This window comes from Loxodonta africana, chromosome 7, assembly GCF_030014295.1.
Source record: "Loxodonta africana isolate mLoxAfr1 chromosome 7, mLoxAfr1.hap2, whole genome shotgun sequence".
NCBI lineage: Eukaryota > Metazoa > Chordata > Mammalia > Proboscidea > Elephantidae > Loxodonta > Loxodonta africana.
In genome coordinates this window covers 39,715,109-39,733,651 of record NC_087348.1, presented here as the reverse complement: position 1 = coordinate 39,733,651, position 18,543 = coordinate 39,715,109, and the positions used below count along the sequence as shown (strand labels likewise).

Here is an 18,543-nt window from a genome sequence, read left to right as displayed (position 1 = left end):
CATGGTTTGAGGGGACTTCTAAGTCAATTGGCAAAATAATTCTATTATGAAATCATTCTGCATCCCACTTTGAAATGTGGCGTCTGGGGTCTTAAATGCTAACAAGCGGCCATCTAACATGCAGCAATTGGTCTCAACCCACCTGGAGCAAAGGAAAATGAAGAACACCAAGGCCACACGACAACTAAGAGCCCAAGAGACAGAAAGGGCCACATGAACCAGAGACCTACATCATCCTGAGACCAGAAGAACTAGTTGGTGCCCGGCCACAATCGATGACTGCCCTGACAGGGAGCACAGCAGAGGACCCCTGAGGGAGCAGGAGATCAGTGGGATAGAGACCCCAAGTTCTCATAAAAAGACCATACTTAATGGTCTGACTGAGAGTAGAGGAATCCCAGCGGCCATGCTCCCCAGACCTTCTGTTGGCACAGGACAGGAACCATCCCCGAAGACAACTCATCAGACATGAAAGGGACTGGTCAGCGGGTGGGAGAGAGACGCTGATGAAGAGTGAGCTAATTATATCAGGTGGACTCTTGAGATTGTGTTGGCAACTCTTGTCTGGAGGGGGGATGGGAGGATAGAGAGAGAGGGAAGCCGGCAAAATTGTCAAGAAAGGAGAGACTGAAAGGGCTGACTCAAGAAGGGGAGAGCAAGTAGGAGTAGGGAGTGAGATGTATGTAAACTTATATGTGACAGACTGATTGGATTTGTAAACGTTCACTTGAAGCTTAATAAAAGTTATTAAAAATTAAAAAAAAATTAAAAAAAAAAGAAGATGGAAGGACTACACAGAGCCACTGTACCAAAAAGAGTTGGTTGACATTCAACTATTTTAGGAGGTAGCATATGATTAAGAACTGATGATACTTGCTATGGATTGAATCATGTTCCCCCCCAAATATGTGTCAACTTGGCTAGGCCATGATTCCCAGTATTGTGTGGTTGTCCTCCATTTTGTGAACTGATATAAATATCCTATGTGTTACAAAAAAAAAAAAAAACGGCTGCAGCAGTCTATCAACAGGCAAGTGCCAGAAATTCAGGCCAGTTTCAGAAGAGGACGTGGAACCAAGGATATCACTGCTGATGTCAGATGGATCCTGGCTGAAAGCAGAGAATACCAGAAGGATGTTTACCTGTGTTTCATTGACTATGCAAAGGCATTCAACTGTGTGGATCATAACAAATTATGTATAACATTGCAAAGAATGGGAATTGTAGAACACTTTAATTGTGCTCATGAGGAACCTTTACAAAGATCAAGAGGCAGTTGTTCAGAGAGAACAAGGGGATACTGATTGGTTTAAAGTCAGGAAAGGCATGCATCAGGGTTGTATCCTTTCACCATACCTATTCAGTCTGTATGCCGAGCAAATAATCTGAGAAGCTGGACTATATTAAGGACAGGACATCAGGATTGGAGGAAGACTCATTAACAACCTGCATTATGCGGATGACACAACCTTGCTTGCTGAAAGTGAAAAGGACTTGAAGCACTTACTAATGAAGATCAAAGACCACAGCCTTCAGTATGGATTGCACTTCAACATAAAGAAAACAAAAATCCTCGTAACTGGACCAATGAGCAACATCATAACAAACAAAAGATTGCAGTTGTCAAGGATTTCATTTTACTTGGATCCACAATCAACAGCCATGGAAGCAGCAGTCAAGAAATCAAATGACGCATTGGGTAAATCTCCTGCAAAGGACCTCTTCAAAGTGTTGAAAAGCAAAGATGTCACCCTGAAGATTAAGGTGCGCCTGACCCAAGCCATGGTATTTTCAGTCGCATCATATGTGTGTGAAATCTAGACGATGGATAAGGAAGACCGAAGAAGAATTGATGCCTTTGAATTGTGGCGTTGATGACGAATATTGAATATACCATGGTGGCATAGTGGTTAAGAGCTATGGCTGCTAACCAAAAGGTTGGTGGTTCAAATCCACCAGGCGCTCCTTGGAAACCCTATGGTGCAGGCAGTTCTACTCTGCCCTATAGGGTCGCTATGAGTCGGAATCGACTTGGCAACAGTTAGGTTAGGTTTAGGCCAAAAGAATGAACAAATCTGTCTTGGAAGAAGTACAACCAGAGTGCTCCTTAGAAGTAAGAATGGCAAGACTGCGTCTTACATACTTTGGACATGTTGTCAGGAAGGATCAGCCCCTGAGAAGGACATCATGCTTGGCAAAGTATAGGGTCAGCGGAAAAAAGGAAGACCTTCAACAAGGTGGATTGATACAGTGGCTGCAACAATGACCTCAAGCATAACAACGATCGTAATAACGGGGCAGGAGCAGGCAGTGTTTCATCCTGTTGTGCATAGGCTTGCTATGAGTCGGAACTGACTCGATGGCACCTAACAGCAACAACAACAACAAATTTTGCTTTGTCTCCCATTTTTATGAATACATCATTACAGGAGATAGTCAAATTGTAACATAGCACTGTGTAAGTTTCTTTAATTCCATTTTCAACTCTAGAGATAGAACACAGTCTCCCTGACTGAGATTAGATGTTTTCCTGGTTCCTTCAACATCATGCAGACTGTTTCTTATGGTGAATTCCCCTTCAGATCACTAATTTAGTCATAGCGTGATGAAGATTCTTACTAGTTTTAGATACTAACTTTTCCTCAATATTTTCTAAATTTTGAGAGTATCTTGTTGTTAACTTTCTGATACTGATAAGTTATGGTGTAAGCAGACATGTTCATACCAGTAGGATTCCAAGTGGATAACCAGTAGGTTATCTGAGTAAGCACACCTTTTTTTTTTTATTATTGTACTTTAGATGAAGGTTTACAGAGCAAACAAGTTTCTCATTAAATAATTAATACATATTGTTTTGTGATTTGGTTGCCAGCCCCACAACATCTCAACACTCTCCCCTCCTCCACCTTGGGTTCCCTATTACCAGCTTTCCTATCTCCTCCTGCCTTCTCGTCCTTGCCCCTAGGCTGGTGTGTCCAGTTAGTCTCGTTTGGTCTTATGGCCCTGTCTAATCTTTGGCTGAAGGGTGAACCTCAGGAGTACTGAGTTATAAGGGAATCCAGGCGTCATGCTCTTGGGGTTTCTCCAGTACATCTGGTCTTTTTTTTTTTGGTGAGTTAGAATTTTTATCTAGATTTTAATCCAGCTCTATTTTTTTGATTGGTAAGGTCATTTTTTAAAGAAAAGTAGCATCTGCTATTACTGTTATTTTCTAAAACGAAGATTTTAATGTCAAAAAGTACATAGACAAAAACACAGTAGGCATCACCACTGTCCATTTGCGGATTTTTCCATCACCCTTAACTGGAGCTCATTCTCCCCTTAGCATGATGAAAAAGTAATTAATGTCACTGAGTTGTACATGTAAAAAATGTTGAAATGGCAGATTTTTTTGTTTTGTATATATATGCTTACCACAGTAAATATAAATAATAAAAAGAAAACAGTAGGCAACCGTACACCACAATTGAATATCTGTATCTGCATGTGAATATATTTACATTTTATAGCTTTAGTTATGTGTCCCTTTCTTGTTTTTCATTTTGCTAAGGATTGGTGAAAATTTGTCACTGAGGAGTGTTTGAGAACCATTGCATTAATACCACTTCATCTAATCAAGAATTCTTCCCCAGAAAACCTCCACCTTTAGAAGGATGAGCATCGGTTTTGTAGTCAGAGATCTTGTTACCATGTCCTGGCTGCACCACCTGCACGTTATTAAGCCTTGGGCAAGTTACTAAATTTCGCTGAGTCTTCCTTGCATCATTAATTTAAAAATAAAAAACGTATCATTGGATAGTTTTAAGTATTTAAATAAAATAACTTAGAATTTCTTTGAGTACCAGATACACAGTTAGAACTCCATACATGTTCGCTTCAACAAACATAGGCATGACTCTGCTGCTTCAGGACTTAGAGGCTGCTTGTGATCAAAAGTCCTCACAAACACATTTGCATAGTATATGCTGTTCATTTGAAGGGAGCCATAAAATATTTGCATAAGTGTTATTGTAGGAAAGACCCCCTGTGTGCTTTTCTAAATTTTCTTTTCTGAGGTTTCCATTTCCTTTCACAGTGTATTCACCCAGCTAAGAGAGAGAAGAAGAAGTACCACTGCTGCAAATGGAAATTCATGGTTGTTGAATAGTACCTGAACGAGTACTATGTAACTGTTTTAATAACTCGATGGCCCTTGAATTTTAGGTACAGTGGTTGAGGAAAGCAATGGTTCTGATGAGATGGAGAATTCAGATGAAACAAAGATGTCAGAAGAGATATTGGCTTTGGTGGATGAATTTCAACAGGCATGGCCTCTGGAAGGCTTTGGGGGCGCACTAGAGATGAAAGGGCGGCGTCTGGACTTGCAGGGAATACGAGTACTTAAAAAAGGTCCCCAGGATGAAGTGGCCAGGAGCTCTTGCTATGGAGACTGCAGAAGTGAAGACGATGAAGCAACAGAATGGGTAAGAGTTTGCTTTTACAATCCCAGACGAACTGTAGACCGGGTCTTTGAAGGACTCCTAGTTTATAAAGTGGAAAGTTTCCATTTGGTATGTGGCAGTAATTTACTCCATATTCCAATATAGCCTTCACATTGGCATTGCACTGCAAGAAGCATTTCGTTTTACTTAGGTGTTGCTAGCTTTTCTGGGAGGAGGGAGGAAATGGAATGGGTATGAAGCACCACTCAAGGCTTGCAGACTTCTTAAATTTTAGTTTCCTCTATACATTGAGTCAATTTCAACTCATAGTGATCCCATATGACAGTGTAGAACTGCCCCACAGGCTTTTCTAGGCTGTAATCTTTACAGGAACAGATCTCCAGGTCTTTTTCCTGTGGAACTGGGTAGATTGGATCGGCCAGCCTTTCAGTTAGCAGCAAGGCACTTAACTGTTGTGCCACCAGGGCTTCGTATACACTCTTCTAAACCAAAAACCAAACCCTTTGCCATACAGTCGATTCTGACTCACAGCAACCCTATAGGACAGAGTAGCCTTGCCCATAGGGTTTCCAAGGAGCAACTGGTGGATTCAGACTGCTGACCTTTTGACTAGCAGCTGAGCTCTTAACTACTGTGCCATACACTCTTCTAGGCTAGGTTATTTCGTTTATTTCACTAGACGTTTTTCATTTAGACCTCTAAGAAATAAACTGAAGGAGAGAGTTTAGCCCTAGCACAGACCTGGGTTATTCTTAAAGCCACTGCTATTCATAGCCATTGAGAGATTTGATAATTGGTCTCACTTGTTCCTAACATTTTCACTTCACCAGATCACATTCCAAGTGAAACGTGTAAAGAAACCCAAAGGAGATCATAAGAAAACTCCTGAGAAAAAAGTAGAGTCAAACCAAGCAGAAAATACACATCGTTACCAATCAAACCTGGAGATCACTGGCCCAAAGGTGGCATCTCCTGGGCCACAAGGTGAACTTGAATGTTTAATATGCCATTTCTTCTTTTAGATATTTCAGTGTCTCAGTTCTCACAAAGGACTTAAAATATTTCAGAGGTGGTAAAAGGGCTAAGTGAACAAGAAACCAGTCATCAGTATAAAAAAATTTACTTTGACATTAATTTTTTTACCATTTCTTACTTGAGTTTAGTTTTTTTTTTTTTTTTTTTTTACCATTCACTGTTTGTACTTATATTCTTGCCATCATGAGTTTAAATATCCTGTTTTTTGTTCTTAACGTGACAGTCCAGTATAATATATCAAAGTGTGTGTTTGGGACAGACTGCCTGGGTCCAAACACCAATTCTGCCATTTACCTCCCTATGCCTCATTATCCTTATCTATAAAATGGGGATAATAATAGCATCTACAACATAGGGTGGATGTGAGGCTTTTATGTGTTTATACATGGAAAGTAATTAAGATGCACTGAGCACATACTGCTCAATGAGCTATTAGCCCGTTGCTGTTGAGTCAGTTCCAACTCATGGAAACCCCATTTGCTCTGTAGTACTGTGCTCCATAGGGTTGTCAGTGGCTGATTTTTCAGAAGTAGATCACCAGGCCTTTTTTCCAAGGCACCTCTAGGTGGACACAAACGTCCAGCATTTCGGCTAGCAGCCAAGCCTGTTAACCATTTGCATCACCCAGGGACCGTTCAGTAAGCTATTAGCTGTTGTTTAACATTTTTGTGTGTCAGATATCTTTGTAAGTATTGGGTGCATGCTTTGGAACAGCCCCCCAGAAAAAAACGTATATACGCCAAAATTGTGGATATAATATAATTTCATAGTTGCACTAAAGGCAGTCTCTGGACTCCAAGTTAATGGCCATTGCCATGAGCCCACATGACTGTCTTTTCTAGCAGTTTAGTAGTGGTGATAAATTTCCTTTTTACAACTATTATCTCTTTTTTTATTTAAAAGAATTTTTTTTTTTTTTTTACTGTCGTATTTGGTGTGAGTACATACCAAAGCTAAAAGCAGAAGGCACATAATAAAATACAAAGATTTGGCTGAATCTCTGAATGTACTGTGACTCGTAAAAACTACTAAGGGCACCAAATTGGACATTTTGTCCTGTTGTAAAAAGCATGAGTCAGCTAGCTCTACCATTTAAGGACAATGGCATGTGTTAACATGTTGCAGAAGGAAAACAGCACTTCCTCTATTAGATCTGTCTTTTATACCGAGGAAAAAGATGTTTAGACTGTAAAACATTATTCGGGAAATGAAAACCCCAATGGGCTATAAATACTAAATATAATAAAATAAAGAAGAAAATTTAAATGAATGTTTACATACTCTTAAGATGAAGACAGACTTCCTAAGGCAAGAGAGAGGGAAAGAAAGAGGGAAAGAAACTGATAGATTTAACCACACACACACAAAAATTAATTTCTGGCACCCAACCCTTACCAAACCCACTGCCGTTGAGTTGATCCGACTCATAGTGACCCTACAGGACAGAGTAGAACTGTTGCATAGGGTTTCCAAGGAGCTGCTGGTGGATTCAAACTGCCAACCTTTTGATTTGCAGCCAAGCTTTTAACCACTGCACCACCAGTGCTCCAAACTAGCACCTGCAGCACCACAAAATAGAAAGACAAAGGACTAAGACAGAGTATTTGCAGAATATGTGATAAACAAAGGATATCAATAACCATCATTTAAAAAGCGCCATATGAAAAATACGTCATTTCAATAAAAATGTATAAAGCACATAGGTAATTCACCACAAACACATATAGGCACAAACTTAGTGGCAAACAAAGAAGTGCAAACATAAATATTTTTGCATATCAAGTTATCTTTAAAAGTGAAAATTAGTAAACTGATTTTGAGAGATTTTGATTAGATATATCAGAAAATTTTAAAATATGCCAATAATTCTACCTCTAGTATTTTACTCTAAATCATCTTACAAACACCTAAGATGTCAGAGTAAGGATGTTCACCACAGGGTTGTTTATCATGGTAAAAATTTGCAAACAAGCTAAAGGGGAATTTCCTAAATAAATTAGAGCATTCTGTGTTGTGTACTACACGTCCAGGATGTTTGTAATATATTAAGGGAACAAAAGCAGTTTTATAAAAATAGCGTAGATAAGGAATACTTCAATTTTTGTAAAATAGTAAGTATGTTAAATCAGCTGTCCGTTTTTTTTTTCACATTTCAACATCTCAAATTGGGATACATCTTACAATTGATAGTATTTTAAAATAATACAGTTTTTTTCTTTCTTAAATCATGTAAAATAATGTACACCTTACAGTTACTTGCATCTTTAATTTGGTGAAGTATCGTATAACAAACTAGTGCATAGAAACACGTCCACAAAGAGGTAAATCAAAATGTTATCACTGGTCTTCTCTGGGTGTTGACAGAGTTATAGGTGATTTTCATTATCTTTTGTATACTTTTCCATTTTCTAAATATTTTATAATGGACTATGTTATATAAACAAAAAATACAGAGTTGCTTGTAGAAGTGGAAGTTAAAGCTCAGTATAGTTGAGATGAGATGACAGCACTTAAACAGCTTTAAATAGATTCAAGTTCATGGGCCCAGGTAGGGCATTGAAGGTACTTTCAAATGAGATCATGGAACTACTTATTGTCATTAAGCTGAAAAATTCTAAAGCAAAGAAGAGGTACTAGAACACTCGAGAAGTTCAGTATCCCAATTTTCAAATAAACATATCTTCTATCAACTGCCAGCTGATTAAATGCTTCATCATAAATTATGGCAAAGTTCTAAAGCAAGTTATTAAACAGGTAGTTTGTGAGTCCATGGGGGAAAGGTGGAGATCATTAAGAGCCATTGTAGATTTACTAAGAACTAATAGAAGTAATAATGCTTAACTAATTTCATTTCATTTTTTTGGTTAGGGCTACTAGACTGGAAGACCAGGGAAGTGCCATAGACATAATGTAACTGGATTTCAGCAAGGCATTTAACAGAGCCTCTATGATATCCTTCTGAACAAGATGGAGAGATGTGGGAAGGCTTCCCATTGCCTACAGGATAAAGTCCAAGCCTCCTAGTGTGGCGCACAAGACCCTTTACAAACCGGCCTCTATCTACCCTTCAGCACCATTCTCTGAAGCAGCCATGCTCTTATTTTACCTCCATACTTTTGCGCATACTGTTCCCTCTGCCTGGAAAGCCCTTATATCGCATCTGTCGGTGCTAAAATATCATTCCTCCTTAAAGTTCAAACTCAAGTGCCATCGCTCCCTTGGTACTTTCAGGCAGAATTAGTTGCTCTCTCCTCTATGCAACTGTTCTATACTTTCAATCTAGCACTTACCCTGTTGTATTATAACGATTTGTTTGTGTTTACCTTCTTCACTAGACTGTGAGCTCAAGAGCAGGTCCTCCTATTCTCTGTATCTCCAGTGTCTTCCTTAGTTTCCAGCCCCTTATAATAGGTGCTCAATAAATGTTTCCGAAATGAATTTCTTAAATATAAAAGGAAAATAAGCTTTATTGTGAAACTGATGGTTTATTTCCTTAAAGTATTAATTTAAACAGGGTTAGTTTGAAATTCTTCCAGAGTATTCTTTTCTATTTTATTAAAATCTAAATCTACACCCCTGCCTGCACCTCAGACAGTTTTCTATTGTTGGTAAATTCCTACAGTAGAAAAGTGCTATACAGAGTTAAAGATCTTCTTCCTGTCCATTGCATTGTAATTCTTTTGGAAGAACTCTTCCCAGACAAGAGTTACTTCTTCTCTTTTGGGGGAGGGGGTGGACTTGGTCTGTTAAAGAGCATGGGCCCAAAAGAGAGTCCCTGTGAAGAATATGAGTATAGCCTTATGCAGTTTTAAATAGCATGGCGATTGGGAGCACGCCCCGTAGACTCAAACACCCGGATTTGGATTCCAGCTCTGCCACTAGCCAGGTGACCTTTGGGCAAGTCACTTAGTCTCTCTGAGCCTCCGGTTTCCTCCGTTCTCTCATCTGAGAAATGAGGATTAAAACCTACTTCGTGAGGTTGTGGATATAAAGCACTTAGCACAGGACCTGATACACAGTAAGTGCTCTTAAAATAAGTGATAACCTTTCATTGTCATTGTTATCTCCCAGCCTGCTACGGTTCTTAGTAGCAAAGGAGCTCTACCAGGGGCAGTTTTGCCTGCAGGGGACATTTGGCAATATCTGGAGACATTTTTGGTTGTCACATCTGGGGGAGGGCGCTACTGACATCTAGTGGGTAGAGGTGAAGGATGCTGCTGAACATCCTACGGGGCATAGGGTAGATCCCACAACAAAGAATTATCCAACCCAAAATGTCACTAGTGTCAGGGTGACCTGCTTTAGCGCTGTTTCTACTAACTTAGGGCTGTCTTTATAAAATCGAAATGTAGAGGAGTAAAAATTAAGATTGGTAAGAATGCATAACATTGAAGGATGTCTTAACTCTTATCTCATGTTCATCAGTCTTAAATGCAAAGAAGGAATCTTGTTTTTACTTCACCATCTGTCTTTGAGAACAAGAGTTTTACTCAAAGATGATCTTAATTGAAAGACAAGGTTTTAATTAGATCTTTAGATGGTAGAAATTATAAAGACTAGAGGAATGACTGGTACCTCCAGATGTACCATACTGGGTGAAGTAATCACCAGGGCACAAGGCACTTTGGGTTTTGTTCCTTTCCAGTTGTGTTGATTCATGACATTCCTTCCTTGCAGGAAAGAAGCGTGATTACCAGAGTCTGGGATGGCCCAGCCCGGACGAGTGCCTCAAACTCCGCTGGGTAGAGCTGACTGCCATCGTGAGTACGTGGCTTGCAGTGTCTTCGAAAAACATTGAGTGAGTATCTCACACCTCTCCCTTCTTCATGCCATTTTGTTTACCAATGAACCAGCCGGGCCTCAGCTGACCCCAGGGATTACCTTCTTTGTCAGCAGCTATTAGAAGAGTCATCCTTTCCAGGGTGGATGGTTCAGAGGATAAGCACTGCTGACCACAGCCCACAGGTGGACTTAGCACACTGTACTAAAGTAGTACCTGTGCCCCCTTCCCAGTACCTTCAGCCACCCTTTGTAAGCTCTCCAAAAGTCATGTGCAACTGACTTAGTCTGAATGGAAGGCTGGACCCCTCTTTGCAGATACACAAACCACTGACATCATGCGTTGAAAGGGGAGCCAGAGCAAATTCTAATTTACAAATTCCTGCCGGGACACAGGCTGAGCAAGGCTGCTTCTTCAATAACTGCTTTTTCCTCTCTAGCCACTCTTTCTCTTTTGCTGGCCCCTTTTCTACTCCTTAAATGCTGGAGTTCTCCAGGATTACTGCTTAGTCTTCTTGTTTTAAAATCAGTCTTAGATCTACTCCTAGGACTTCAGTCACCACTGATATACTGACAACTGTCAAATTTGGATCTCCGGCCCAAACCTTTCTTCAAAACCCTCAAACCATTTATCCAATTGTCTACCTGACCTCTTTGCCTGGATATCTCTCAGGTACCCCAAGCTCAGTAAAATTAAACTTATGATTTTCTTGCTTACTGTCTTTCCAGAAAACCTGTTTGTTTTTTCCCTCTTCCTAGTATAAAGCTTCAGCAGTGCTCAGGCCAGAAACCCAGGGTTGTCCTCAACACTTCCCATTTCTTTTCCCTCTAGTCAATCCATTCTCTGCACAGTACTCAGAATTCTTCATCATATATTAAGTCCAATTGTGCTTAAAGCCCTCTAGTAACTTATTGCTCCGTACAGTGGCCCACAGAGCCCTTCATGATCTGCTCTCTGCCTGTCTCTCCATCTTCAGTTCTGCCCACTTGCCCTTCAGGGCCTTCAAATGTGACATCTCCTCTGCCTGTGGTGTTGTCCTTGCAACCTGATTAATTCAGACTCATCTTTCTGATTGCTGCTTAAATCTTACTTCCTCGGGGAATCTTTCATTAAGCATCCCCCTTCTCCATCAGTGTAGAGCAAATATATACCCTCCTGTAGTGTACTGTGGAAACCCTGGTGGCATAGTGGTTAAGTGCTACAGCTGCTAACCAAAGGGTCAGTAGTTGGAATCCACCAGCGCTCCTTGGAAACTCTATGGGGCATTTCTACTCTGTCCTGTAGGGTCGCTATGAGTCGGGATAGACTCGACGGCACTGGGTTTCGTTTGGTTTTTGGTATAGTGTTCTGTCATTGTGCCATGTTTTTATATTTCATAACTTATCACAGCCTAGTAATAATTGAATCACTCATAAGATTATGAGCTTTGTAATAGCAGGGACTAGGTATGTTTTGTTGTTATAGCCCTGGTATCTGTCATTTAATAATAAATAATGAATTAATACTTTCCTAATCTACGCTGAACTTTCTAAATAGCTAGAAATAAACTTTTGGGAATGCTAATATGACATATCAGTACTTTTGATAGTCTATAACATTTAACCCCATATAAGTTGGGGAAAAAGAAGCCCTGGTGACACAGTGGTTAAGCGCTTAACTGCTAACCAAAAGGTCCGGTGGTTCATACCCACCAGCCGCTCCATGGGAGAAGGATGTGGCAGCCTGCTTCAGAAAAGATTTACAACCTTGGAAACCCTATGGGGCAGTTCTGCTCTGTCTTACAGGGTTACTGTGAGTTGGAATCAGCTCAACAGCAGTGGGTTTGGTTTTGGATGGGAAAATGACCCTTTGGAGCCATGAAAGGAAGTCCTTGCACGTTATACACAGACAAAATGCAGAGCTGTATCTGTGTAAAATTTACTGTCTAAGCTTTAGGTAACTTTTTCTGTGGGGACAAGTGTGTTTCTATGTATAAAGGGAAAGTAAAAGCAGCCTTGTGAGTACTTATCACTTTCATTACCTGGAAAGAGAAATTCTAGAAGAAAATACACCAGATTAAAAGCTGCCTAGGGAGAAGAGGTGGTCAGCAGCGTGTGCAACTCAGATGCCACAGTGGATAGAAAGGAGGCTGTTTGGGTAGGTTGGAAAAACACTGAGTTCAGGACTCAAGCCAACATTGCTGTTTTGACCTGGGGTTCAGCCTATTCATACATTCAACAAATAGTCATTGCCAGATACTGGAATCCTTGTAAAATGAGAGACTAGACTAAATAACTTCTACGGTCTTTTCCAGTCTGAGATTCTCTGGTTCTACACACTCCTGATGGCATATTGGAGTTAAGGTCAGCTGGTTGTCCATGCTGTCTCTCTCCCACTCACTCAGATTTTCGGTGGCTAATTTGGTAATCTCCATTTTCCAGCATCACAGAACACATAGACTTTGCCACCCCGATACAGCAGCCAGCGATGGAGCCTCTCTGCAATGGCAATCTCCCCACCAGCATGCACACCCTGGACCACTTGCATGGGGTTTCCAACCGAGCCAGCCTGCACTACACTGGGGAGAGTCAGCTGACAGAGGTGAGTGCTCACCTGTGCCTCTGAGCCTCACAGCCATGAGGTACCTGATAACAGAAAGCACAAAGGCTTTTTTCTTTTTTTTTTCTTTCTGGTCTCTTTTCGGCTACTTGTCATTTAGGTGGCTTTAGGTAAGCCTAGTTTCTTTTAGGCCCTGGGGCTGAGATCATGCTTTTTTAATGTGACCAGAAATTTTAATTCAGATTCGCTCCTCAAGATGGAGAGCATGCTGCATTACCATCCAGCAGAGGCTCTAGCGAGAAATATTTGGGGCAGATAATAAGAATTATCTTGGCATTCTTAATAAGAAAGGAGGAGAGCAAACCCAGTATGCTGGTGTTGTTGTGTACTGTTGAGTTGATTCCAACTCATAGCGACCCTATAGGACAGAGTAGAACTGCCCCATATGGTTTCCAAGGAGCAGCTGGTGGATATGAGCTGCTGACCTTGTTGGTTAGCAGCCTGAGCTCTTAACCACTTTGCCACCAGGGTTCCTGGGGGTGGGTGGGTATGTGTGTGTGACATATATACATATACATGTATATATGTGTGTGTATATATATATGAAAGAATTGGGAAAACATGCCACAAATATCCAACAGTAGAGGTTTTGTTAAATAAATTTTGGTATAGTTATAGTGTATAATACAGCTATTAAGAAAGATGCCGACTCGAGGGCACTGGGTTTTTGGGTTTTTATTAAGAAAGATAGAGTAGAAATATATTTTTTGGCATGAAGAAATTTTCAGAATATTTTATGTGAAAATGTAGGTAACAGAAAAAATATACAGTGTGATTCCATATTTTGTGAGAAAAATAATTACGTATATACAGAGAGAAATATCTGAAAGAGATCGATTGATAGATTATTAACAGTGGTTTGTGTCTGGGTGACAGGATTTCTCATGTTCCTGTAATGAATGTGTTTTACATGTCTGTAATTTTTGTTAAATGCGAGAGGGCCGGGGAGTGGTAAAATGGCCTCAGATGTATTTTCCATAGAATACCTGACCAAGAGGACCACCATATGTGCCTCAGAGGAACAGTTTCTATTGTGGTGTAATGCCCAAATCTGTATCAACAGTGTCATCTAGATCCTGCCACATTTTCATTCCTCTAATCTGTATCTTCTTCCCTATTCCAGGTATTGCAAAATCTTGGCAAAGACCAATATCCTCAACAGTCACTTGAACAGATTGGTACCCGAATTGCCAAAGTTTTGGAAAAGGTAGGTCATCTGCAGGAAGCCTTGCCTTCTAACTTCTTTCCCAGATTATTTGCCACTGTGAGGCTATAACCTTTTATGTTAGTTACTTTTTCCAAAACTTGGGTAGTTTTTTTTGTCGTTTTTTTGCTGCTTATATTCTCTAGTGGATCATGTCTAATCAGTTTTCTCTTTTTACTCTAGCATGAGTGTGTAGAGGTTGTGGTATTGGAAACTATGAAATCTAGGTACATGAAATAAGTCAGGTGTTCTTTCTCTGATGGTGAAGAATATTTGGTATTTTGGATGATGGATGGAAAACATACCTTGTGATATTTATATAAAGGATGAGTTTTTAAATTTTAACTAAATTATTTTATAGTTAAAGATCTTGCCACTAAAATTACTATGTAATATTGAAGAGATAATACAACATAGTGATCAAGAGAGTCCACTCAACTTCCATTATGAATACAACAGTATGAGGTAGCAGTTTCCCTGTTGTGGATATCACACATGGAAAAGTTGCCAGCAAACTTTAGCTGTAGTGAAACTAGGAGACAGATATAATTCCCAGACACACACACACAAAAGATAAAGGTTGCCAAAAGTGGCTAAATTGACACAAAAGCCACATAAGATGAATTGCAGCAGAAGCTGAGAAGGAATAGCAATTTCAGAAAACATCAGCAAAAATCCACTTCCTGAAGGAACTTTCTACAAGTTGTCTGACCAGGGAAATCCACTGGATTTTGAGTAATTAAAACAGAGGAGGGCCAACAGTGATATAAAATATAAGAAAAAGGTAGGAATGAGCAGCAAAACTATTAAAGACCAGAGCAAAAAAAAAATATTGTCATGGAACCAGATGACAGTTCATCTGACTAAGTTGTTTGCCATGCATTAAAAAATCATATTGAACAATTGCCTCTCTGAATAAAGATCACAAAGCTAAAATAGAAAACTTTGAGGGAGAGGTTACCAAAGGATTTAAAAAAAAAACCAAGAGATGGAAAACAGAAATATGTGAGACTTGAGCAGACAGAACACAAGAAAGAAATAGAAAAAACAATCAGAGAAATGATGACAAAATTGGAAGGAGCAACAAAGAGAATACAACAAATACATGAAGAGACATAGAGGGTAGAAATAAGAAATGTGACCAAAATAAAGAATTGAAGAAAATATGGTAGAGAGGAACATATTTAAAGAAAGCTGATATAGCTGTACTTATCAGAAAAAGTAAACCATAAAGCAGGCAGCATCACTGGAGTTAGAGAGTATATTTCATAACGAAAAAGGGATCTGTGGTAGGCTGAATAATGGTCCCCAAAAAGATTCTGGAACCTGTGAATGTTACCTTATATGGCCTAAAAAAGACTTTGCAAATGTAATTAAATCAAGGCTTTTGAGAAACATAGATTATCCTGGATTGTCTGCGTGGGCCCTAAGGCAACCACATGCATCATCATGAGGGAGGCAGAGGGAGATTTGATACAGAAAGACGAGAAGACAACGTGACCACCTAGACAGAATGGAGTGATGCAGCCACAGCCAAGAAATGCCAGCAGCCACCAGAAGGTGGGAGAGACAAGAAACGGATTCTCCTTTAGAGCCTCCAGAGGGAACATGGCTCTGCCAAAGACATCTTGATTTCCAACCAGAGAAACTGATTTTGGACTTCTGGCCTCCAAAACTGCGGACAGAATAAATTTCTGTTGCCACCACGTTTGTAGTAATTTGTTACAGCAGTCATAGGACACTGATACAGATGTAATCCTGGAGTAGATATCGTGATCCATAAGCTGTATGTACTCAACAACATAGCTCTAAGATATATAAAGCAAATGTTGGCAGATCTAAAAAAAAGAAAGAAAGTGACATATCCTGAACCAAGCTGAAAGATTTTAATACACTTCACATAATAACTAATAGAAAAAGCAGACAAAAATTAACTCAATTACAAAGCTGATCTGTTTGGCATATGTTGTTGTTATTGCTGTTAGGTGCTGTAGAGTCGGTTCCGACTCATAGTGGCCCTTTGTACAACAGAATGAAACACTGCCTGGTCCTGTGCCATCCTCACAATCATGTTATGCTTGAGCCCACTCTTGCAGCCACTATGTCTAATCCATCCCATTGAGGATCTTCCTTTTTTCTTCTGACCCTCTACTTTACCAAGCATGATGTCCTTCTCCAAGGACAGATCCCTCCTGATAATATGTCCAAAGTATGTGAGATGAAGTTTTGCCATCCTTGTTTCTAAGGAGCTTTCTGGTTGTATTTCTTCCAAGCCAGATTTCTTCGTTTTTCTGGCAGTCCATGGTATATTCAATATTCTTCACCAACACCATAATTCAAAGGCGTTAATTCTTCTTAGGTCTTTCTTATTCGTTGTCCAGCTTTCACATGCATATGAGGTGATTGAAAACACCTTGGCTTGCCTCATACACACCTTGGTCCTTAAAGCGGTATCTTTAAAGAGGTCTTTTGCAGATTTGTCCAATGCAGTGTATCGTTTGATTTCTTGATTGCTGCTCCCATTCATGGATGTTGATTGTGGATCCAAGCAAAATGAAATCCTTGACAGCTTCAGTTTTGTCCCTGTTCTCCAATCATGATGCCCTGTTCTTCTTCACATAGTCCAGCTTCTCAGATTATTTTCTCAACATACAGATTGAATAAGTATGGTGAAAAGATACAACCCTGACACATTCCTTTCTTAACTTTAAACCACGAAGTATCTCCTTGTTCAGTTGGAACAACTGCCTCTTGGTCTAAGTTTAGGTTCCTCATGAGCACAATTAATTGTTCTGGAAATACCATTCTTTGCAATGTTCTCCATAATTTATGATCCACACAGTCTAAAGCCTTTGCATAGTCAGTAAAATACAGGTAAACATCTTTCTGTTATTCTCTGCTTTCAGCCAAGATCCATCTGACAGCAGTGATATCCCTAATGTTCCGTATCCTCTTCTGAATCCTGCTGGAATTTCTGGCAGTTCCCTGTCAATGTACTGCTGGAACTGCTTTTGAATGATCTTCAGCAAAATTTGACTTGTATGTGATATTAATGATATTGTTTGATAATTTGTCCATTCTGTCGGATCACCTTACTTTGGAATGGGCACAAATATGGATCTCTTCAGTCAGTTGGTCAGGTAGCTGTCTTCCAAATTTCTTGACATAGACAAGTGAGTGCTCCCATCAGTTCTTGATCATATGCTGCCTTCTGAAATGGTTGAATATTGACCAGTTCTTTTTGGTACAGTGATTCTGTATTGCTTCCATCTTCTTTTGATGTTTCCTGTGTCATTTAATATTTTCGCCATAGAATCCTTCAGTATTGCAACTCCAGGCTTGAATTTTTTCATCAGTTCTGTCAGCTTGAAAACTGGTGAGCATATTCTTCTTCCCCTTTGGTTTTCTATCTCTAGGTCTTTGCATGTTTCATTTTAATACTTTACTTTGTCTTCTCAAGCCACCCTTTGAAATCTTCTGTTCAGCTCTTTTACTTCATCTCTTTGTTTCACTTTAGCTACTGTACATTCAAGAGCAACTTTCTGAGTTTCTTCTGACATCCATTTTGGTCTTCTTCCTTTCCTGACATGTATGATGACCTCTTGCTCTCTTCATGTATAATGTCCTTGATGTAATTCCACAGCTTGTCTGGTCTTCAGTCATTAGTGTTCAGTGTGTCAAATCTGTTCTCGAGATGGACTCTAAATTCAGGTAAGAAGTACTCAAGGTAGAACTTTGGCTCTCCTGGACTTGTTCTAATTTTCTTCAACTTCAACTTGAACTTGCATATGACCAATTTATGGTCTGTTCCACAGTTGGCTCCTGGCCATGTTCTGACTGATGGTCTTTTCCATCATCTCTTTCCACAGAAGTAGTCGATTTGTTTCCTGTTTATTCCACGTGTATAGTCACTGTTTGTTTATGTTGTTGAAAAAAGGTGTTTTCACTGAAGAAGTCATCGGTCCTGCAAAATTCTATCATGTGATCTCCAGCATTGTTTCTGTCACCAAGACCATATTTTCCAACCACTAATCCTTCTTTGTTTCCAGCCTTCCCATTTCAATCTGCCAGTAATTATCAGTGCATCTTGATTGCATGTTTGATCCAATTCAGACTGCAGAAGTTAGTCAAAATCTTCAGTTTCTTCATCTTTGGCCTGAGTGTTTGGTGTATAAATTTGAATAATAGTCATATTAACTGGTCTTCTTTGTAGGCATATAGATATTATCCTATCACTGACAGTGTTGTACTTCAGGATAGATCTGGAAATGTTCTTTTTGATGATGAATGCAACTCCATTCCTCTTGAATTTGTTATTTCTGGCATAGTAGACTATATGACTATGTGATTCATAATGGCCAGTACTGGTCCATTTCAACTCACTAATGCCTAGGATATCGATGTTTATACATTACGTTTCATTTTTGACAACTTTCAACTTTCCTAGATTCACTTTGTACATTCCACATTCCAGTTATTAATGG

The 18,543-nt window shown here is 39.7% G+C and overlaps 1 protein-coding gene across 4 annotated transcripts in view; it reads left to right on the top strand.

Moving 5' to 3' along the window:
- TTC17 (tetratricopeptide repeat domain 17) overlaps positions 1-18,543 on the top strand; it is a 124,839-nt gene that overhangs the window by 83,011 nt on the left and 23,285 nt on the right. For 3 of the 4 annotated variants that reach the window (XM_010592118.2, XM_023550699.2, XM_023550700.2), the window contains 5 exons: positions 4,204-4,463; positions 5,273-5,426; positions 10,155-10,275; positions 12,678-12,837; positions 13,979-14,062. In XM_010592118.2, coding sequence (XP_010590420.2) covers positions 4,204-4,463; positions 5,273-5,426; positions 10,155-10,275; positions 12,678-12,837; positions 13,979-14,062 — 779 coding nt within the window. Of the gene's footprint in view, positions 1-4,203; positions 4,464-5,272; positions 5,427-8,345; positions 9,223-10,154; positions 10,276-12,677; positions 12,838-13,978; positions 14,063-18,543 lie in introns of those variants that run through there. The other variant, XM_023550701.2, reaches the window with a different exon arrangement.